Raw genomic sequence first — 24,282 nt, forward strand, 5'->3', positions numbered from 1 at the left:
CTCTTAATGTGATAATAAAAGTTATATTTTAATTGACCTTATGTGCACCTTACCTGTACAACCCCATTCTCTTTTGTCTGTAATATACTCAGTATTATACTAATTTGTGGTAATTTGCAAAGCCAATAGAATTTCATCATTTGTAATATTTACTATTCCAGGTATTTTTCTATTTCTAAATACAGGAAAATAGGTGATGATTGTGCTACTCTGCCAATATGTCTAAAGCATAGAATTTAGTTTCAATGAGAAAAAGTAATATTGAAGACTCAGCTACTTCATAATCATTTGTGAAAAAATTCCACTTTTACTGCACTCTGTTCACGGTCTAATACGTATGTCGGGAGGACGGAGCTGGCGTTCACCTTCAGCCAGGAAGATTTGCATTGCTCTGTGAAGCATATGTACTCCAAGACTCCGTTGACGTGTGGGGGTCCAGTTCAGAGCTTGTCCATAGTATACTCCCTTCTTTTGATTGGTTAGCATTTTTAAGCCTAAAACAATAGAAGCAGATGCACAATTACACACAACAGCTTTCCAATAAATAGAACTGAAACCAGGGCCAGATTAAAAAAATAGAGATATAATCAACAAATTCTATTTATTGAAATTATTAAATATTCTGCACATTGACTTGTCTTCTTAAATTATTTAATGTCCAATGTGTGCGTGTTAAGCAGAGAAATGTAATTGACTAGGCTTCATTGCATAAGCAAGCAATGAAGCCTAAATAATGCTTGAATTTCTAAGCTATAGATTTTTTTTTTATTACTATTATTAGAAACAGACTTTTTGTGTGTTGTAATGTACTTTTCAGCATTGGAGCAGAGTAGGTTTTCCTAGCTGGGGGAGCTGCAGAAGGAAGGTATGTAGACTTACCCACCATAGCTCAGGATATCCACGTATACAGTTCAGCTCCAAACAGGGCCTCACCTGTAAATGATAGGTTTTCCACACCTTTCCTGGAATCCGCGTCCGCAGTCCACTGGCATAGCCATAGGCCCCTGCGTGCTGACACTGCCATGGCGGTGTTGCGTGCACTGAGCAATCCTATTTCTTTTATGGCCTCTACCATAACATTTGCAGAGTCCTGTATATGCTGTAGGAGTAAAACTATCTCCCCCCTGGATAAGGAATCTAACTCTTCAATTAGATTTCCTGACCATTTTGCAATGGCCCTAGTGATCCATGCACAAGAAATAGTGGGTCTCTGGGCCACCCCAGCAGCTGTGTACATTGATTTGAGAGTGTTCTCAATTTTGCGGTCAGCCATGTCCTTTAAGGAGGCTGCCCCAGGGACAGGTAAGACTATCTTACGTGACAACCTAGATACCGATGCGTCAACAATCGGTGGGTTTTCCCTTTTTTCTATCATCCTGAGGAAACTGGAAGGATGGGAGTAATCTTAGGGATCTGAAACTTTTTATCAGGATTAACCCAGGTTTCCTCAAACAGAGAATTCAACTCTTTTGTGCAGAAAAAGTAGCAGAGGATTTATTTTTTACATTAAAATAAGACACCTCATCCTCCTCTGTCACCATATCAGGAATTTGCAGAACGTCTCTAATAGTTTCTATCAGAGCCTGTACTATCTGTGACAGAGCTGCATGCTCCCCCCACTGAGTCTACCTCACCCTCCTCTGCATCTGACACGTCGTCATCAGTGTCAGTCTGCAGGATCTGGGCCAGTGTACTCTTATGTGGACAAGTGGCAGGGGTCTGAGATGCTGGAATGGCCAGCGTCTCAGACCCCTGCCATTGATGAATCTCTATTCATCAGGTCATCCACAGATTGTCTTAAGTATTGCATCTCCTCCTCATTTTGGGATAATTTATGTGAAATATTTGAGATCATCCCTTTTAATGAATCCAACCATACTGGTTCGGACCCACTAGCCTGAGAATGTGTACTAGCCTGAGTATACTGTAGGGATCCCCCTGAGTGAGAAAAACAATCTGCTGTGCATGTAACACACTCCTTTGACATAGTAAAATGTAAAAGAGCACACACACACATACAGGATGAATAGGTTAAAAGCACAGTTAACTAACATAGCCACCTAGGGAGACACAGAGTATGATGGAGCCAGCCACATAGCGCCCCTATAGCTAATTATAAGGTTAGCTGGGTCGCAAACTAAGCCCTCTTAATAAAGGCTCAGTATTCTAATACTGCACCCCCCTTTGTTATGACCCCCTGATCCCGCTGAGGCAAGCTGGAGTCCTTGTGGAGGGGCTGCGCTTCCCTGCCAGTCTGTCTGTGTAGAGCTGCAGAGGGAAAATGGGGCTGGTGAGCTGCTGGGTCTGCTCATAGTGAAGACCCGCTCCCGTAATGGCACGCGGTCTTCCCGTTTTTTTTTTTTTATACTGGCTGAGGTATGCATTGTACTTAACAGTGGGTTAGAACCCATGTAAACTAGTTTGCCAGTGTGGGTAATGTAAGTAGTGGCTCAGCGCGCCCCTCACAGCGTAACACGCGCACACAGCATGTCATCCTGAGCCCTGGAGCGCAGCCTGCCCATCAGCGCTGCACTCCACACCTTTATGCCGCCATTTCAGCCGGTGACCCGCTAACCGAGATACCGGCCACCTACTCCCCACTCTTCTTACTTCTGGCTCTGTTAGGGGTGGTGGCGTGCTGCGGGAACGTGCGCTCGCCGTGGCAGGGCTTGCAAATAGGACCCTCAGGTGCTTAATGTCCTGTCAGCAGGGAACGGGACCATTAATCCTGGAGGAGGTTGGGCCGTTTACCCCAAGTCCCACGAAGCAGACAGGCTGTTGCCAAACAGCACTGTCTGAAAATAACAAACAGAAAAAATAAATGTTGAAAACTCTTCAGGAGCTTCCCTAAGCGTGACCGGCTCCTCCGGGCACATTTTCAAAACTGGGTCTGGTAGGAGGGGCATAGAGGGAGGAGCCAGTGCACACTATTGATTTCTTAAAGTGCCCAAGGCTCCTAGTGGACCTGTCTATACCCCATGGTACTAATTTGGACCCCAGTATCCTCCAGGACGTAAGGGAAATAAGGAGTGTTATGGTAGACTTACAATTGTTAACACTTTTTCTGCGAAATACACAGGGTTCCATAGGGAAACATTGGGGTGTAGAGTGGATCTGGATCCAGAGGCACCAACAGGCAAAGCTTTAGCGGTCCCGGGATGAATAGGGGCCTTCTCTATATCCCCGACTCCAGGCACTGAGAGTTCAGTTTTATTAACCAGTCCAATGCATGAAGCAGGCAAGAGAGTAGGAAGATGTTAGTCACATAAGAACACATTCTCACGACAGAAGAAGGTACCAGTGGCTAATGCCATACAAACCCAAAAGAAGCTAGGTGGGGGCCCTGTGGAACCCTGTGTACTTCGCAGAAAGAGTGTTAACAAATGGTATGTCTACCATAACACTCCTTTTCTGCAACAGGGAAAACAGGTGTCCACAGGGAAACATTGGGGATGTCCTAAAGCAGTTCCTCAAGGGAGGCCTTAGCGGATGTGAGAATCCGGCGTCCAAAGATAGCATAATGGGAGGCAAAGGAATCAAAGGCATAGAACCTAAGAAACATGTTCACTGAAGACCACGTAGCCACCTTGCACAATTTTTCTGTGGACGTGTCACCGCAGGCCACCTAAGAAGGACCAACAGACCATGTTGAGTGGGCCTTAATCAGAGTAGAAGCTGAAGACCAGTCTGTGTGTAAGCAATAACCATTCTAATCCATCTGGCCAAGGTTTGCTTATTCGCAGGCATCCAAACAGGACAAATAGGGCATCAGACCGCCTAATAGAGGCGGTCCTGTCCACATAGACAAGGAGAGCCCTAACCACACCTAAAGACCGTTCTTTAGCCGACAAGTCCGAAGAGATAAAGGTCGATACCACAATCTCTTTGTTAAGGTGAAAAGATACCACCACCTTAGGTAAGTAACCGGGCTGAGTTTGGAGAACCGCCCTGTCACGGTGGAAAATCAGAAAGGGCGGATGACAGGACAAAGTGCCTAAGTCTGAGACCCTTCTTGCCGAGGAAATAGCCAACAAGAACAGGACCTTGGCCGTGAACCATTTAAGGTCCACCGAATCAAGAGTTTCGAAGGGAGACTCTTGACGGGCATTAAATACTATAGACAGCTCCCATGGAGCCACTGGGGTAACATAGGGAGGCTGAATACGTAGAAAACCCTGAATGAACGTATGTACATCAAGAATAGAGGCAATCTTGCGCTGAAACCACACAGACAAGGCAGATATGTGAACCTTGAGGGAGGCAAGACAAAGACCCAAGTCCAAGCCTCTTTGCAGAAAACTATACTATGGCCGATTTATAGATGATTTATTCATTATATGGGGTGGTGGTATAGAAACATTAAAATTATTCACGGAGAGTCTTAATAATAATACTTTTGGACTCAAATTCACGTCACAATATAGTCCAAATACAATAACCTTCCTTGATATAGAACTGTCTGTTGAATATGGGGTATTAAGTACCAAGACATATATAAAGCCTGTTGACCAAAATCGTTATCTACACTATAAAAGTTCGCATAAAACATGCTGGAAGGATAATATCCCTAGGGGTCAACTTATCCGCATACGTCGTAATTGTACATCAATTGAGACATTTAGAATACAAGCTACCACCTTACTAGAATCATTTCATGAACAGGGATATCCATCCGATATACTGGCAAAAGCATATAAAGAAGTGGAACAGATGGATAGAAGTGTATTGCTGAAACCTAGAGCAACATTACAGAAAGCGAAAGAAATTAAGTATGAAAAAAGTATGTGTTTCTCTACCCAGTATAACAACTGTGCCGATCAAATTAAACATATAATAAAGAAAAATACCTCATTACTCTTGTTAGATGAACTACTTCATGATAATATCAATCCCATAGGACCTACATTGTTCCGTAAGGCAGAAAATTTAAGATCTAAGCTTGTACCCAGTCATTTCTATAAAAAACCTGAAGTGACATCAATAAAGCCATGGCTCCCAGAAAGACCTATGGGTTTCCACAAATGTGGGAAAACCTCTTGTTTATCTTGTAAATCTATGCCTAGGAAAAGTACGGAAGTCCAATCAACAAGAACAAAGGAGATATTTAAAATTAAGGATTTTTTAAATTGTATGTCGACATTTGTAATTTATATAATTACGTGCCAATGCGGTAAACAATATGTTGGCCGCACTACTCGAACCCTCCATATAAGATACATGGAACACAGAAGAAATGTCATAAAAAAAGCAAAACACCCATTATCAAATCATATAGTAAATTGCCAGGATGCTGATTTTGATGATATTAAAATGCTAGCTGTTGAGCATATTAAAGCAACTAAACGAGGTGGGGATAGATACAGTATGCTTTGCAGACGTGAGGCATACTGGATTTTTAGGATGGACTCTTTAGTACCAGGGGGATTAAATGACACTGTGGAATTAAATGGGGTATAAAACAATAACGATTGAATATTGAATTGAACGGGGCTCATAATGATCTTTATTAAGCTTTGTGCTAATTTCCTTTTGAGAACTATTAATGGGAACTAAGGGGTAATATAGAGAACAATATATTATTCTGACCCCACCTGATAAAGAATAGAATGATTTTTTGGGTACATCCCCCCATCATTTCTTGTCTCTGTCTCTATGTGTATATATATATATTTCTGTGTGGTTTTTTTTTATGTGTTGTTGTTTGTCTGTCAAAATGTGCTTACGAATATTGAAGTGTAGAAAGATGAAAGTATATATATGGTGATCGACTGTAAATGGTTGTAGACACTGGGGTTGGTTTGCTGGGGTGGGGAATCGTTGGAGCTGGGGGTGTCGCCCGTGGCGACTGGCCGGACTATACTTACCATTCACTGGGTCGCTTGTGGCGGGTGGTGGGTGTGGTCTGGCTGGCGGCATCGTCAGGTTCTGGGGATCTCCTACCTCAATAGATTCACCCCATGATAAGTCACATTTTTATGTGTATACATGCATTGACGTCTGTATATAATTCTACAAACATATTTACTAGGTCGGACACATTTGAATGTTATTTTTATGGATACGTGTGCAGCACTGAATGAATATTGTTTCATATCTATATATATCCGTATATGTTTATATATATATATATATATATATATATGTGTGTTTTTAAAAAAATATGGTCTAATGTCATGTGAACAGATTCATTTAAGATTATCGGGTGATATCATCCAGAGAGTTTATTATTGAGTTAATACACAGTTTGATAAATAATTAATCAAATGGAACGCATAGAATCCCAATATGTGAAAATCAAAACGAGGTATGGACCGCAACATTGACGTATGCGCCATTAGGGAGGCGCCTGATTTAAAACCCTGTACCATTGCAGTGCATGTATGGACACTGAGGAAGCCGCTGAGCTGTATATCTAAGCGGGGAAACGCGTTTGTCGGATGCACTGCTAAAGAGCCTTTGGTGAGACACCTTCATTTATTACTGGCCGGCCAGAGACACTAATACCTACGGATAACACCTGAGATTATACCTGCTATCCACCAGGCAGTGGACTCCGGATAAGGCTGTTTATGGAAGCGACAGCCGGGAGAGGTATCTATGTGATATGTGCAAAGCTGTACATCTGTGCACAGTCTATCATCTTCACAAGAAACTATAATTACAAAACAGAATAATTATAGCTCACACTGGTTGAAAATTTAATGGTGTGAGGAAGTTTACCGGGAAGGTATAATTTATTGGCTGTATGCGTTTGCCAAAAGAACTGCAATCTGTGTGAATTAACTGACCGGATAATTGCTCATCATAATAACTGAGGAAATATATTTATCAGCTGGACAATTGTATCGATTGATAACATCTATGCGGTCATGATTTATTGTCAAAAGCACATAAAGAAATAATATCTAGCTTTAAATTCAGCTGTATATAATTATATAAAATCAGTGAGGAACAGTTTTCTCTGGTTCGGTATATAGAGCGGAATTATCCGGTGGGATATATAGCTTAATTAACATATATTATAATTGTTTTTACAGGATATGGATATGAAGGATGTATTTTAATATGCGATATTAAATCAATTAAATATATTTTTTTAGTGTAAAAGTGCCAGCGCTGTTCTTTTTCCTTCTTTGCAGAAAAGCCAGAATTCTGGAAGTCCTGAATCCATAGGCGTCATAATTCTTAATCAGCACACCAGGTGAAGTAAGAATGCCGAACCTTGTAATAAAACCGGGCAGATGCTGGTTTGCAGGCCTTCAGCATAGTCTGTATAACAGCCTCAGAAAACCCTGTTGCCCTTAGGAGTGAAGCTTCAAGAGCCACGCCGTCAAAGCCAGTCTGGCCAGGTCCAGATAGAGAGAAGGGCCCTGCTGTAAAAGGTCTTGACTCTGAGGAAGTAGAAGGGGACGCTCTGTCGATAGACACTGCAGATCTGAGAACCAATGCTGTATGGGCCACGCTGGAGTGACTAGAATTAGCATGCCACGTCTTGTTTGAACTTCCGCAGCATACTGGACAGGAGTGACACTGGAGGGAATATGAAAGTTTCACGGAACTGCCAATGCATCCAAGAACGCTGCCTGAGGATCCCTGGTCCCTGATCTGAAGACCGGAACCTTGTGATTGTGTCGAGACGCCATGAGGTCCACGTCCGGCAGACCCTATCTGTCCATCAGGAGCTGGAAGACTTCTGGATGAAGGCTCCACTCTCCGGAGTGAACGTCTTGGCGTATGAGGAAGTCTGCTTCGCAGTTCAGGACACCTGGAATGAATACTGCCAATATGGCTGGCAGATGGCGTTCGCCCAACAGAGGATTTTGGACACTCCCAACATTGCCATGCGGCTTCGAGTGCCACCTTGATGGTTTATGTATGCCACTGTGGTGGCGTTGTCTGATTGTACCTGAACAGACCTGTTCCATAACAGAGGCAGGGTGAGAGACAGTGCATTGAACACTGCCTTCAGCTCCAAAATTTTGATCGGAAGGAGTGATTCTTCCTTGGTCCAATGACCCTGAAATGAGTGTTGCTCCAACACTGCTCCCCATCCCCGAAGACTGGCGTCCATTGTTAGGAGGACCCAGTCTGGGATCCAGAAGGTACGATCCCTGCTCAACTGCTGGTCCTATAGCCACCAGGACAGCGACAGTTGTACCTCCGGAGTTAAAGAGACCATTTGGTATCTGATCCGATGAGATAGGCCGTCTGATTTGGAAAGGAGCAACCGGAGAGTGAAATTGAGCGTACTCTATCATGTCGAAGGACGACACCATCAGGCCAAGGACTTTCATCGCAGAGTGTATCGACACTCTGGGACGACGAATGAAGTATCTTATCATGTCCTGAAGTTTCAGGACCTTGTCTGGGGCCAAGAACAGTCTCTGACTGTGAGTATCCAGTAGCTCCCCTAGGTGCACCATGCTCTGAGATGGAACCAAGGAGGACTTTTTCCAATTTATCAGCCAACAGTGGGCTTGCATGAAGGTCACAGTTAGTGGAGATGACTGAGGAGGACTTTGTGTGAACTTGCTAGAATCAGGAGATCGTCCAGATATGGGAGGAATTCTGATTCCCTGGCAACGGAGGTGAGCCATCATAAAGGCCTTGACCTTGGTGAAGATCCGAGAAGTGATAGTCAGTCCAAATGGCAGAGCCTGGAATTGGTAATGAAGGTCGCCAATAGCAAACCGAAGGAACTGCTGATGCAAGACGGCAATAGGAATATGCAGATATGCATCTTCTATATCCAGGGATACCATATAGTCTCCAAGTTCCATAGCCAGAGCTATTAGTTCCATAGCCAGAGCTATTGGGAGTCATTCCGAGTTGATCATGTTCCCAGACATGCGGGGTGATGTCCAGCACAGAGCTAGCCCGCCCCGCATGTCTGTCCGGCACTCCCGCACAAGTACAAAAGCATCGCACAGCGGTGATGATTTTTACTTGTTGAGTAACTCCCGGCCAGCGCAGCTCCTGCAGCTGATCGGGAGTTGCTCGTCGCTGCCCCTGGTCGCAGCGGCTGTGTGTGACATTACGCAGCCGCTGCGGCCCGCCCCCACCACGGTCCGGCCACGCCTGCGTTGGCCGGACAGCGCCCCCAAAACGGCAGACAAATGCCGCCATGCCGCCCCCTCCCACCCAGCGACCGCCTCTGCCTGTCAATCAGGTAGAGGTGATCGCTAGGGAACGACTGCCTTCGGCCGTCCAGCATGCGCTGGCGCATTGTGGCGTCGGCGCATGCGCAGTTCCGATCGCTGTGCTGCAAACTGCTGCGAGCGATCGGGTCAGAATGACCCCATTGAGCACAGCGTTTCCATACGAAACTTGGATACTCACACAAACTTGTTCAAAGACTTGAGGTTGAGTATAGGCCGGAATGACCCATTGGGTTTCGGAACCAGGAACAGAGTCGAGTAGTAACCTCTGCCCCTCTGGGACAGAGGAACCGGTACAAACACTCCTACAGATGTAGCCACCTTTATCTTGACCGATTCTCCGCCAAGACGGACGTTTAGTGACGCTAAGGCGATAGCCGAGTTTAATCACAGGCAGGCGCGTTGAGGCGATTCTAGATACTCAGCATGCATTACACGTGGCTAATGCTCCACTAATCCAGTACTTTCGATCGTACAGTATAGTGGCGGATTGATCTACAGCTCTGGCAATTGGTCAGTGATGACTGTAATGTTAATACTGTAGGCGTAACGGTAGGCGGCGGAAAAAGATGGTGACCTACACTGTGCTTTTAAAATACATGTACAGTACATGAGCGTCTGAGTTCCCTAAGGCATAATGGGAATGGTGGGCTAGCGGGAGGCGGTGGAAAATACTGTGCTTTACAAATGCGAGCGTCTGAGTCCCCTAAGGCATAAACCAACACCAATGGGGAGGGGGCTGGGCGCTGTTTGCTGTACTTTTACACATGAAATTGGGAATCTCTTATGATGCGTTGTGGGCTAGCGATGAAGGCTCCCACCTCCCACGCTGGGGGTCTAGGGTTCGAGACCTGATGTGCCTTTTTTTTTTTTTTAATTGTAATAATATACTGTATTATTTTATTTTCATTGTAAGACAGTCAATGGAAAGGTGCACACAACTTACATATAAATCAGAGTACATCTGCAGGAGCGATTCTTTACGCTAAATGCAACTACACAGCGGCAATGAGTAGAAATGAGTGTATTCTGACGCAACGAATTGAGCAAAACAGTACAGTAGATCTTCGGCGTTTGTGTATTGCACAGGACCTGAATTCCCTCCCTGTCTACTGCATGATCTGTGCAAGCTCCCAGGGGGGAAGGGCGATGGGGGTAGGGGGAGACGATGGAAAATACCGTGCCTTTGAAATGCAATTATATTAGCGTCCGAGTCCCCTACGGCATAAACCAACACCAATGGGAAGGAAGTGCCAACCTTTTTTTTTTTAATGTGTTCCCGTGACATTCACTTTAATATTTTTTTTTTCTCTCTAATACATCCAATGGAAGGATGCACACAAGTTTCACATAAATCAGAGTAGATCTGCAGGAGCGATTCTTTACGCTAAATGCATCTACACAGCGGTAATGAGTAGAAATGAGTGTATTCTGAGTGAGCAAAACAGTACTGTAGATCTTCGGCGTTTGTGTATTGCACAGGACCTGAATTCACTCCCTGTCCACTGCATGATCTGTGCAGGCTCCCAGGGGGGAAGGGTGATGGGCTAGCAGGAGGCGGTGGAAAATACCGTGCTTTACAAATGCGAGCGTCTGAGTCCCCTAAGGCATAAACCAACACCAATGGGAAGGAAGTGCCAACCTTTTTTTTTTAATGTGTTCCCGTGAACAAGCACAAACAGCTAATTAGTACCCTAATAGAACATACTGTACAGAGATACTAAGTACGGTTATTTGGCATCTGGTAAAACAGCTGTTCATGCTAATTAGTACACTAGTAGAACATACAGTACAGAGATACTAAGGATGGTGATTTGGCAACTTTCAGAGGAGCTTTTATCTCTCTCCATTATACATAGAAAGATTAAACTTGCAACTGTACGTTACAAGCTGTTCGTGCTAATTAATACACTAGTAGAACATACTGTACAGAGATACTAAGGACGGTGATTTGGCATCTAGGAACTTACTGAGGAGCTTTTATCTCTCTCCATTATACATAGAAAGATTAAACTTGCCACTGTACGTTACAAGCTGTTCGTGCTAATTAGTACACTAGTAGAACATAGAGTACAGAGATACTAAGGACAGTAATTTGGCATCCAGGAATTTAGGGAGGAGCTTTTATCTCTCTCCATTATACTTAGAAAGATTGCAATGGAGAGATTAAAGCTCCTCCCTAAGTTCGTGGATGCCAAATCACTGTACTTAGTATCTCTGTACAGTATGTTCTACTAGTGTACTAATTAGCACGAACAGCTTGTAAAGTACAGTGGCAAGTGTAATTTTTCTAAGTATAATGGAGAGAGATAAAAACTCCTCCCTATGTTCCTGGATGTCAAATTACCATGCTTAGCATTTCAGTACAGTATTTCCTATCTAGCCAGAAACCCTGCATCCTGTGCAAGCTAGGCGGACATCTGGAGGGGACCCGATACATGGTTGCTTCACATTTCCCTTGTCACATAAACTAGTGGTTGGTCTGCCCCGAAAGCCAAGAGTCTCCTCTTTTGTATGGTAGCAGTCCTGAGTCTCTGGGACACCCAGAACCAGAGATATCAGTACGCAAAGTGGACCCATTTTCCCATAGACTATAATGGGACCGTTAATTCAGACCCACCATGGGTTCCGACGCTTGCCATGAGCCTTGTGGGGGTCACAGAAACTTGGGGTTGGTACCCTCCGGTAGCTAATTGTCTCCCCTTCCATACCAACCTAGTGATGAAGGCTCCCACCTCCCATGCTGAGAGTCACAAAGTGCCAACCTTTTTTTTTTTATATGTTCCCGTGACATTCACTTTATTATTATTTTTTCTTTGTTGTACATTCAATGAAAGGGTGCACACAGGTTTCACATAAATCAAAGTAAATCTGCAGCAGCGATTCATTCCACTATATACAAATACACAGCGGTAATGAGTATAAATTAGTGTATTCCGATGCAACTAACTGAGCAACACAGTACTGTAGATCATCAGTATTTGTGTATTGTACCTGACCTGAACTCCCTCCCTGTCCACTGCATGACCTGTGCAGGCTCCCAGGGGGGAAGGGCGATGGGGGTAGGGAGAGGCGGTGGAAAATACCGTGCTCTTGAAATACAAGTATTAGCGTCCGAGTCCCCTAAGGCATAAACCAACACCAATGAGAAGGAAGTGCCAACCTTTTTTTAATGTGTTCCTGTAACATTCACTTTATTATTATTTTTTTTCTTTGTTATACATTCAATGGAAGGGTGCACACAGGTTTCACATAAATCAGAGTGGGCGGGGGATTTTCCTACATACAGTAGTATACTGTTGCAAATGTCTTGTAACCTGATCGGAACTTCCTCCCTGTCTACTGCATGTACTTTGCAGGCTCCCAGGGGGGAAGGGGAAAGTGGGATGGGGGTAGGGTGAGGCAGTGGAAAATACCGTGTTCAAAGAAAAGGCATAATCAAAACCATGGGGAACTTTGCGGTGTATCATTATGTGCAAAGACCTCACTTATCCCTATCACCCCTGTGTATTTTAGCTAGGGGATTCTGACGCTCCTTCAGCATTGCCCCGTGACCTACCAAATCTGTGCTGTTACTTGCTCCATAGCCGAGGGCCTCCATTGGGCGAGGAGTCACAGGCGGTAGCCATTTCAATTGAGTCTGCCCTGCTACAGAATTGTATGTGTACCGTATGGTGCATAGAACCTTAACAGTACAACTGCTCCTGAATCTTTGCCCTGGTTTATGTGAATAACTCCCCCCCTGTCTACTGCATGACCTGTGCAGAATCCCAGGGGGAAGGACGATGGACTAGCGGGAGGCGGTGGAAAATACTGTGCTTTTGAAATGCAAGTACTGTATGAGTCCAAGTCCCCATTATGTTCTTCTAGTGTACTAATTAGCACGAACAGCTTGTAACGTACAGTGGCAAGTTTAATCTTTCTATGTATAATGGAGAGATAAAAGCTCCTCAGTAAGTTCCTGGATGCCAAGTCACCGTCCTTAGTATCTCTGTACAGTATGTTCTACTAGTGCACTAATTAGCACGAACAGCTTTTAACTGGATGCCAAATCACCGTACTTAGTATCTCTGTACAGTATGTTCTATTAGGGTACTAATCAGCAAGAAAAGCTGGTAACGTACAGCGGCAAGTTTAATCTTTCTATGTATAATGGAGAGAGATAAAAGCTCCTCAGTAAGTTCCTGGATGCCAAATCACCGTCCTTAGTATGTCTGTATAGTATTTTCTGTTAGGGTACTAATTAGCACGAACAGCTAATTAGTACCCTAATAGAACATACTGTACAGAGATACTAAGGATGGTGATTTGGCATCTAGGAACTTATAGAGGAGCTTTTATCTCTCTCCATTATACATAGAAAGATTAAACTTGCCACTCTACGTTACAAGCTGTTCGTGCTAATTAGTACACTAGTAGAACATAGAGTACAGAGATACTAAGGACAGTAATTTGGCATCCAGGAATTTAGGGAGAAGCTTTTATCTCTCTCCATTATACTTAGAAAGATTACAATGGAGAGATTAAAGCTCCTCCCTAAGTTCGTGGAAGCCAAATCACTGTACTTCGTATCTCTGTACAGTATGTTCTACTAGTGTACTAATTAGCACAAACAGCTTGTAAAGTACAGTGGCAAGTTTAATCTTTCTATGTATAATGGAGAGATAAAAGCTCCTCTGTAAGTTACTAGATGCCAAATCACCGTCCTTAGTATCTCTGTACAGTATGTTCTACTAGTGTACTAATTAGCACGAACAGCTTGTAACGTACAGTGGCATTTTTAATCTTTCTATGTATAATATAGAGAGATAAAAGCTCCTCCCTAAGTTCCTGGTTGCCAAATCACCATCCTTAATATCTCTGTATAGTATTTTCTATTAGGGTACTAATTAGCACAAACAGCTAATTAGTACCCTAATAGAACATACTGTACAGAGATACTAAGTACGGTGATTTGGCATCCAGGAACTTACTGAGGAGCTTTTATCTCTCTCCATTATACATAGAAAGATTAAACTTGCCGCTGTACGTTACAAGCTGTTCGTGCTAATTAGTACCCTAATAGAACATAGTACCCTAATAGAACAGAGATTCGAAGTATGGTGATTTGGCATCCAGTAAAAAGCTGTTTGTGCTAATTAGTACACTAGTAGAACATACTGTACAGATACTAAGGATGGTGATTTGGCATCTGGGAACTTCCAGAGGAGCTTTTATCTCTCTCCATTTTACATAGAAAGATTAAACTTGCCACTGTACGGAACAAGCTGTCCGTGCTAATTAGTACCCTAATAGAAAATACTATACAGAGATACTAAGGACGGTGATTTGGCAACCAGGAACTTAGGGAGGAGCTTTTATCTCTCTATATTATACATAGAAAGGTTAAACTTGCCACTGTACGTTACAAGCTGTTCGTGCTAATTAGTACACTAGTAGAACATACTGTACAGAGATACTAAGTACAGTAATTTGGCATCCAGGAACTTAGGGAGGAGCTTTTATCTCTCTCCATTGTAATCTTTCTAAGTATAATGGAGAGAGATAAAAGCTCCTCCCTAAGTTCGTGGATGCCAAATCACTGTCCGTAGTATCTCTGTACAGCATGTTCTTCTAGTGTACTAATTAGCACGAGCAGCTTGTAACGTACAGTGGCAGGTTTGATCTTTCTATGTATAATGTAGAGAGATAAAAGCTCCTCCGTAAATTCCTGGCTGCCAAATCACCGTCTTTAGTATCTCTGTATAGTATTTTCTATTAGGGTACTAGTTAGCACGAACAGCTAATTAGTACCCTAATAGAACATACTGTACAGAGATACTAAGTACGGTGATTTGGCATCCAGGAACTTACTGAGGAGCTTTTATCTCTCTCCATTTTACATAGAAAGATTAAACCTGCCATGTACGTTACAAGCTGTTCGTGCTAATTAGTACCCTAATAGGACATAATGTACAGAGATACTAAGTGCGGTGATTTGGCATTCCGTTAATAGCTGTTTGTGCTAATTAGTACACTAGTAGAACATACTCTACAGAGATACTAAGGACGGTGATTTGGCATCTAGGAACTTACAGAGGAGCTTTTATCTCTCTCCATTATACATAGAAATATTAAACTTGCCACTGTACGTTACAAGCTGTTCATGCTAATTAGTACACTAGTAGAACATAGAATACAGAGAAACTAAAGACTGTAATTTGGCACCCAGGAACTTAGGGAGGAGCTTTTATCTCTCTCCATTATACTTAGAACGATTACAATGGAGAGAGATTAAAGCTCCTCCCTAAGTTTGTGGATGCCAAATCACTGTCCTTAGTATCTCTGTACAGTATGTTCTACTAGTGTACTAATTAGCACGAACAGCTTGTAACGTACAGTGGCAAGTGTAATTTTTCTAAGTATAATGGAGAGAGATAAAAACTCCTCCCTATGTTCCTGGATGTCAAATTACCATGCTTAGCATTTCTGTACAGTATTTCCTATCTAGCCAGAAACCCTGCATCCTGTGCAAGCTAGGCGGACAACTGCAAGGGACCCGAAACACGGTTGTTTCCCGTTTCCCTTTCCAGTGTCACATAAACTAGTGGTTGGTCTGCCCCGAAAGCCAAGACTCTCCTCTTTTGTATGGTACCAGTCCTGAGTCTCAGGGACACCCAGAACCAGAGATATCAGTACGCAAAGTGGACCCATTTTCCCATAGACTATAATGGGACCGTTAATTCAGACCCACCATGGGTTCCGACGCTTGCCATGAGCCTTGTGGGGGTCACAGAAACTTGGGGTTGGTACCCTCCAGTAGCTAATTGTCTCCCCTTCCATACCAACCTAGCAATGAAGGCTCCCACCTCCCACGCTGAGAGTCCCAAAGTGCCAACTTTTTTTTTATATGTTCCCGTGACATTCACTTTATTATTTTTTTTTCTTTGTTATGCATTCAATGAAAGGGTGCACACAGGTTTCACATAAATCAGAGTAGGTGGGGGATTTTCCTACATACAGTAGTATACTGTTGCACATGTCTTGTAACCTGATCGAAAATCCCTCCCTCTCTACTGTATGTACTTGCAAAAAAAGAAGGGGTTGGGGAAAGGTCTAGGGAGGGCCGCACAGGATTAATTATTAGACAAATTATAACTACCTCAGAAAAACTGACACTCTTGGGATATTTTTCCCTTTTATTGGTCAATTGTATACCTATAACCCAAATGGTATAATTGGTAACAATAAATTTTGACGGTCAGTGGTGCTCCCAAGGGTATAGAAGCACAAATCATGAAGAAGACTACAAAGAAGACAAGATAACCCTGGTAGGAAGCACTCTTATCTGAGGTAACAAGATAAATTAATGGATAAAAATGAAATAATCTTAAAATTACAAATTTTATTAGATATGCCTTAAAAATGGTTTTACATAGTCCATGTGAATTCACTGATAAGTATGTGATCTTTTGCGAAAATATGTTGAAAAATATGGTCTTATCTATATGACCTCAGTCAGAACAATTAAATATATGTTCAAGTCCGTCTGCGTGATGATTCCCTTACCATTGTTGTGTGGCTAAATCAGAATGTGTCAAAAATTTGATAATGTGACCATCATCTTTATCATTTATATAGCCCATATGTAAATTCTCAGGGCAATAATTTTGAATCATAAGTCACTGATGGATTGTTTTTAGTTGGGTCACTTATACATCAGTATGAGGCCCAGTTAGCAAGGAGAAGTGTCTGTGAAGCCGTTTCTTAAAGATATAGCAGGCATGGGCATGCCATCAATTGGACATGAGATGGTGTCACCTGTGTGCAAAAATGATGATATTCAGTTTGTGTTAGTTTACACGCATACACAAATTGAAAGAATATGAGGCACCCGTACTTGAAAAAATAAGAATTTACTTACCGATAATTCTATTTCTCGTAGTCCGTAGTGGATGCTGGGGACTCCGTCAGGACCATGGGGAATAGCGGCTCCGCAGGAGACAGGGCACAAAAAGTAAGCTTTTAGGATCACATGGTGTGTACTGGCTCCTCCCCCTATGACCCCCCTCCAAGCCTCAGTTAGGTACTGTGCCCGGACGAGCGTACACAATAAGGAAGGATATTGAACCCCGGGTAAGACTCATACCAGCCACACCAATCACACCGTATAACTTGTGATCTGAACCCAGTTAACAGTATGACAAACGTAGGAGCCTCTGAACAGACGGCTCACAACAAATAACAACCCGATTTTTTTGTAACAATAACTATGTACAAGTATTGCAGACAATCCGCACTTGGGATGGGCGCCCAGCATCCACTACGGACTACGAGAAATAGAATTATCGGTAAGTAAATTCTTATTTTCTCTAACGTCCTAAGTGGATGCTGGGGACTCCGTCAGGACCATGGGGATTATACCAAAACTCCCAAACGGGCGGGAGAGTGCGGATGACTCTGCAGCACCGAATGAGAGAACTCAAGGTCCTCCTCAGCCAGGGTATCAAATTTGTAGAATTTTGCAAACGTGTTTGCCCCTGACCAAGTAGCAGCTCGGCAGAGTTGTAATGCCGAGACTCCCCGGGCAGCCGCCCAGGATGAGCCCACTTTCCTTGTGGAATGGGCCTTGACAGATTTAGGTTGTGGCAAGCCTGCCACAGAATGTGCAAGTTGAATTGTGCTACAAATCCAACGAGCAATCGTCTGCTTAGAAGCAGGAGCACCCATCTTGTTGGGTGCATACAATATAAGCAGTGAGTAAGACTTTCTGACTCCAGCCGTTCTTGAAATATATATTTTCAATGCCCGGACCACGTCCAACAACTTGGAATCCTCCAACTCGTTAGTAGCCGCAGGCACCACAATAGGCTGGTTCAGGTGAAACGCTGACACCACCTTAGGCAGAAAATGAGGACGCGTCCGCAGTTCTGCCCTGTCCGTATGGAAAATCAGATATGGGCTCTTATATGATAAAGCCGCCAATTCTGATACTCTCCTGGCTGAAGCCAGGGCCAGTAGCATGGTTACTTTCCATGTAAGATACTTCATCTCCACCGATTTGAGCGGCTCAAACCAATGGGATTTTAGAAAATCCAAGACTACATTAAGATCCCACGGTGCCACTGGGGGCACAACCGGGGGCTGTATATGTAGTACTCCTTTTACAAAAGTCTGGACTTCAGGAACTGAAGCCAATTCTTTCTGGAAGAAAATCGACAGGGCCGAAATTTGAACCTTAATGGACCCCAATTTGAGGCCCATAGACAATCCTGTTTGCAGGAAATGTAGGAATCGACCCAGTTGAAATTCCTCCGTGGGGGCCTTCCTGGCCTCACACCACGCAACATATTTCCTCCAAATGCGGTGATAATGTTGTGCAGTCACCTCCTTCCTGGCCTTTACCAGTGTAGGAATGACCTCTTCCGGAATGCCTTTTTCCTTTAGAATTCGGCGTTCAACCGCCATGCCGTCAAACGCAGCCGCGGTAAGTCTTGGAATAGACACGGTCCCTGCTGAAGCAGGTCCCGTCTTAGAGGTAGAGGCCACGGATCCTCCGTGAGCATCTCTTGAAGTTCCGGGTACCAAGTTCTTCTTGGCCAATCCGGAGCCACTAGTATCGTTCTTACTCCCTTTTGCCGTATAATTCTCAGTACTTTTGGTATGAGAGGCAGAGGAGGGAACACATACACTGACTGGAACACCCACGGTGTTACCAGAGCGTCCACAGCTATTGCCTGAGGATCTCTTGACCTGGCGCAATACCTGTCCAGTTTTTTGTTGAGGCGGGACGCCATCATATCCACCATTGGTTTTTCCCAACGGTTCACAATCATGTGGAAGACTTCTGGATGAAGTCCCCACTCTCCCGGGTGTAGATCATGTCTGCTGAGGAAGTCTGCTTCCCAGTTGTCCACTCCCGGAATGAATACTGCTGACAGTGCTATCACTTGATCTTCCGCCCAGCGAAGAATCCTTGCAGCTTCTGCCATTGCTGTCCTGCTTCTTGTGCCGCCCTGTCTGTTTACGTGGACGACTGCCGTGATGTTGTCCGACTGGATCAACACCGGCTGACCCTGAAGCAGGGGTTTTGCCAGACTTAGAGCATTGTAAATCGCTCTTAGCTCCAGTATATTTATGTGAAGAGACATCTCCAGGCTTGACCATACTCCCTGGAAGTTTCTTCCTTGTGTGACCGCTCCCCAGCCTCTCAGACTGGCATCCGTGGTCACCAGGACCCAGTCCTGTATGCCGAATCTGCGGCCCTCTAACAGATGAGCACTCTGCAACCACCACAGAAGAGACACCCTTGTCCGTGGCGATAAGGTTATCCGCTGATGCATCTGCAGATGCGATCCGGACCATTTGTCCAGCAGATCCCACTGAAAAGTTCGTGCGTGGAATCTGCCGAATGGAATCGCTTCGTAAGAAGCCACCATCTTTCCCAGGACTCTTGTGCATTGATGCACAGACACTGTCCCTGGTTTTAGGAGGTTCCTGACGAGTTCGGATAACTCCCTGGCTTTCTCCTCCGGAAGAAACACCTTTTTCTGAACCGTGTCCAGAATCATTCCCAGGAACAGCAGACGTGTCGTCGGGGTCAACTGAGATTTTGGAAAATTCAGAATCCACCCGTGTTGTTGCAGCACTAGTTGGGTTAGTGCTACTCCGTCTTCCAGCTGTTCTCTGGATCTTGCCCTTATCAGGAGATCGTCCAAGTAAGGGATAATTAATACGCCTCTTCTTCGTAGAAGGATCATCATTTCGGCCATTACCTTGGTAAAGACCCGAGGTGCCGTGGACAATCCAAACGGCAGCGTCTGAAACTGATAATGACAGTTTTGCACCACGAACCTGAGGTACCCTTGATGTGAAGGGCAAATTGGGACATGCAGGTAAGCGTCCTTTATGTCCAGGGACACCATAAAGTCCCCTTCTTCCAGATTCGCTATCACTGCTCTGAGTGACTCCATCTTGAACTTGAATTTTTGTATGTACAGGTTCAAAGATTTGAGATTTAGAATAGGTCTTACCGAGCCGTCCGGCTTCGGTACCACAAATAGCGTGGAGTAATACCCCTTTCCCTGTTGTAGGAGGGGTACCTTGACTATCACCTGCTGAGCAAACAGCTTGTGAATGGCTTCCAATACCGTCGCCCTGTCCGAGGGAGACGTTGGCAAAGCAGACTTTAGGAACCGGCGAGGGGGAGACTTCTCGAATTCCAACCTGTAACCCTGAGATACTACCTGTAGAATCCAGGGGTCCACCTGTGAGCAAGCCCACTGTGCGCTGAAATTCTTGAGTCGACCCCCCACCGTTCCTGAGTCCGCTTGTAAGGCCCCAGCGTCATGCTGAGGGCTTTGCAGAACCCTGGGAGGGCTTCTGTTCCTGGGCAGGGGCTGCTTGCTGCCCTCTCTTACCCCTTCCTCTGCCCCGAGGCAGATATGACTGTCCTTTTGTCCGCTTGTTCTTATAGGAACGAAAGGACTGCGGCTGAAAAGACGGTGTCTTTTTCTGTTGGGAGGGGGTCTGAGGTAAAAAAGTGGATTTTCCGGCAGTTGCCGTAGCCACCAGATCCGATAGACCGACGCCAAATAATTCCTCCCCTTTATACGGCAATACTTCCATATGTCGTTTGGAATCCGCATTACCTGACCACTGTCGCGTCCATAAACTCCTTCTGGCAGATATGGACATCGCATTTACTCTCGATGCCAGAGTGCAAATATCTCTCTGCGCATCTCGCATATAAAGGAAAGCATCCTTTAATTGCTCTATAGTCAATAAAATACTGTCCCTATCCAGGGTATCAATATTTTCAGTCAGGGAATCCAACCAGACGACCCCAGCACTGCACATCCAGGCTGAGGCGATGGCTGGTCGCAGTATAACACCAGTATGAGTGTATATACTTTTCAGGGTAGTTTCCAGCCTCCTATCAGCTGGATCCTTGAGGGCGGCCGTATCAGGAGACGGTAACGCCACTTGTTTCGATAAGCGTGTGAGCGCCTTATCCACCCTAGGGGGTGTTTCCCAGCGCGCCCTAACCTCTGGCGGGAAAGGGTATAATGCTAATAACTTTTTTGAAATTAGCATTTTTCTATCTGGGTTAACCCACGCTTCATCACATACATCATTTAATTCCTCTGATTCAGGAAAAACTACAGGTAGTTTTTTCACCCCCCACATAATACCCCTTTTTGTGGTACTTGTAGTATCAGAGATATGCAAAGCCTCCTTCATTGCCGTGATCATATAACGTGTGGCCCTACTTGAAAATACGTTTGTTTCATCACCGTCGACACTAGATTCAGTGTCTGGGTCTGTGTCGACCGACTGAGGTAAAGGGCGCTTTACAGCCCCTGACGGTGTCTGAGACGCCTGGGCAGGTACTAACTGGTTTGCCGGCCGTCTCATGTCGTCAACTGATTTTTGTAATGTGCTGACATTATCACGTAATTCCATAAACAAAGCCATCCATTCCGGTGTCGACTCCCTGGGGGGTGACATCACCATTATCGGCAATTGCTCTGCCTTCACGCCAACATCGTCCTCATACATGTCGACACACACGTACCGACACACAGCAGACACACAGGGAATGCTCTTATCGAAGACAGGACCCCACTAGCCCTTTGGGGAGACAGAGGGATAGTTTGCCAGCACACACCCAAGCGCTATAATATATATGGGAACAACTCTATATAAGTGTTCCCCGCCCCCTATTCCGGCGGGCTTTTCTCCCGGAGTTTTAGACATTTGGCATGGGTTAAATACATACATATAGCCTTAATGGCTATATGTGATGTATTCTTTTGCCATAAAAGGTATTATATATTGCTGCCCAGGGCGCCCCCAGCAGCGCCCTGCACCCTCCGTGACCGTCTGGTGTGAAGTGTGTGACAACAATGGCGCACAGCTGCAGTGCTGTGCGCTACCTTCATGAAGACTGAAGAGCCTTCTGCCGCCTGTTTCCGGACCTTCAATCTTCAGCATCTGTAAGGGGGGTCGGCGGCGCGGCTCCGGGACGAACCCCAGGGTGAGACCTGTGTTCCGACTCCCTCTGGAGCTAATGGTGTCCAGTAGCCTAAGAATCCAATCCATCCTGCACGCAGGTGAGTTGAAATTCTCTCCCCTAAGTCCCTCGATGCAGTGAGCCTGTTGCCAGCAGGACTCACTGAAAATAAAAAAACCTAAAAAACTTTTTCTAAGCAGCTCTTTAGGAGAGCCACCTAGATTGCACCCTGCTCGGACGGGCACAAAAACCTAACTGAGGCTTGGAGGGGGGTCATAGGGGGAGGAGCCAGTACACACCATGTGATCCTAAAAGCTTACTTTTTGTGCCCTGTCTCCTGCGGAGCCGCTATTCCCCATGGTCCTGACGGAGTCCCCAGCATCCACTTAGGACGTTAGAGAAACCCTTATGTTCTATGCCAAATAATCCTATATTAATCACCCAGAAGGAAATCAATTTACCTTTGATATGGATCACAATCGCTGCTATGTAGAGGTATGAGGTGCATGTGCCTCCATTTTCAGCAGTTGTCAACCCTTACACTTGCTGGGTTAAGGAAGGAGTATGAGGTGTCAGTACTCAAAACAGTTATCTGTATAAAACAGTCATGTAGTAATTGCACCAAAGGGGTTATGCCTCAATTATCAGCAGCTAAATACATCCATGTCTTGAGAGACAATTCTTTTCTGTAGGAAATCCCCGCCGTGTCACTCCAAAACTCTTTGCCATTAATTCTTCCACATATATCCCAGCAGTTTGTACAAAAAAACTGTATTGAATTAGTCAATGCTTGATGACAATTATCTAATGAAATTTAGTTGTTAAGTACACTCATGCTTGACCAGAGGTGTGAGGCACGTATACCTCAATTTGTTCAGTAGTAGCCTAACAATTTCAGAATGCTGAATTCAAAAACAGATATTGATTATAGTCATGTCCCAACAGAGGTATGAGGCACCAATACCTCAGTTTTTATCAGTGGCTCTCAGGCAGTTTAAAATGCTTTACAGAGGTATGTGGCACAAAAAATCTCAGTTCTTTTCAGCGGCTACCAAGCAATTTCACATACTGAATTCCTATACTAATTGCCATCTACTTTAACAGAGGTGTGAGGCATATATATCTCTCAATTTCTTCAACAAATGTCAGCCAGTTTAGAATGCTGAATTATTAACTTAGTATTCGGTTTCTTTAAACACATAGAGGTGTGTGAAGTGGCCAAGATACAGATAGACCTCCCTTCTGCTGTTCTCCCGTCTTGCCAGCAGGTATAGGACGAGGAATGAGAGAGGGTAGGTGCACCCAACTTGGCCAGAAGGAAGAAAGAGGAGGTATCAAGCAAGGAGACTTAGGCGGGTACTCTCTGGTGCCTTAACACTGAGTTAATTTTAAACAATTTGTATCCACATGACTAGTATCCTGGTCTATTGAAATGAAAAAACAGGGTATTTACAGCGTCGTGGAAGAAATCTATGAATAAATTCACCGGCCACCACTGTGTCTGTATAGTTACCACTCTTAAGATAAATTGCAGAGAGAAAGGGGGGATGCTGCCCCAGAGTCCCACTGGTAGGCGTCTTTAGTTAGAAATGATCTCCGCCGCCCATCAGCCACGCGGGGTCTCGTCCGCTTATGGCCGCTCCGATCAGCGGCAACCAAACACTCCCTCCGTTTTCTGCTGCCACACTGCTATTCGGAATGTTTTTTCATTTCAATAGACCAGGATACTAGTCATGTGGATACAAATTGTTTAAAATTAACTCAGTGTTATTCCCAAAGGGTTATCTCAAAAAAACAGCAACATGTCCTGTGACAATGTATCATCTCTCTTGATATAGGATTTATATTCAAACCACAATTTGTTACTAAGATGCGGGCAATAGCTGGAAATACTCAATAGGGAATAACTGATTGCTATACCTAGTGAGCTCTAATAGTGGCTGCAATTATTGGCAGCAGCAGCAAAACTGCATAGGAGGGAACAGCTGATTATGATACTTAATGAGCTCTGCTTGTGATTGTGATTTTCTCTACCATCTTTTTTCTCTGTTGGGGTGCATGTAGGAAGACAAATTTTGTGGTATAAAGAGAGATGAGGTATTATTATATATAATAGAAACCATTCTGTTT

At 44.4% G+C, this 24,282-nt stretch overlaps 1 protein-coding gene across 1 annotated transcript in view; it reads right to left on the reverse strand.

Moving 5' to 3' along the window:
* Window positions 1–91: 91 nt before the first annotated feature.
* The window catches only part of ANKLE1 (ankyrin repeat and LEM domain containing 1), a 172,345-nt gene continuing 148,154 nt past the window's right edge, over window positions 92–24,282 (reverse strand). Inside the window, exon 9 of the mRNA XM_063916311.1 lies at window positions 92–494. Within this exon, the coding sequence (XP_063772381.1) occupies window positions 322–494 (173 nt within the window). The 3' untranslated portion in view covers window positions 92–321. The remainder of the gene's footprint in view (window positions 495–24,282) is intronic.

This window comes from Pseudophryne corroboree, chromosome 1 (genome assembly GCF_028390025.1).
Source record: "Pseudophryne corroboree isolate aPseCor3 chromosome 1, aPseCor3.hap2, whole genome shotgun sequence".
Taxonomy (NCBI): domain Eukaryota; kingdom Metazoa; phylum Chordata; class Amphibia; order Anura; family Myobatrachidae; genus Pseudophryne; species Pseudophryne corroboree.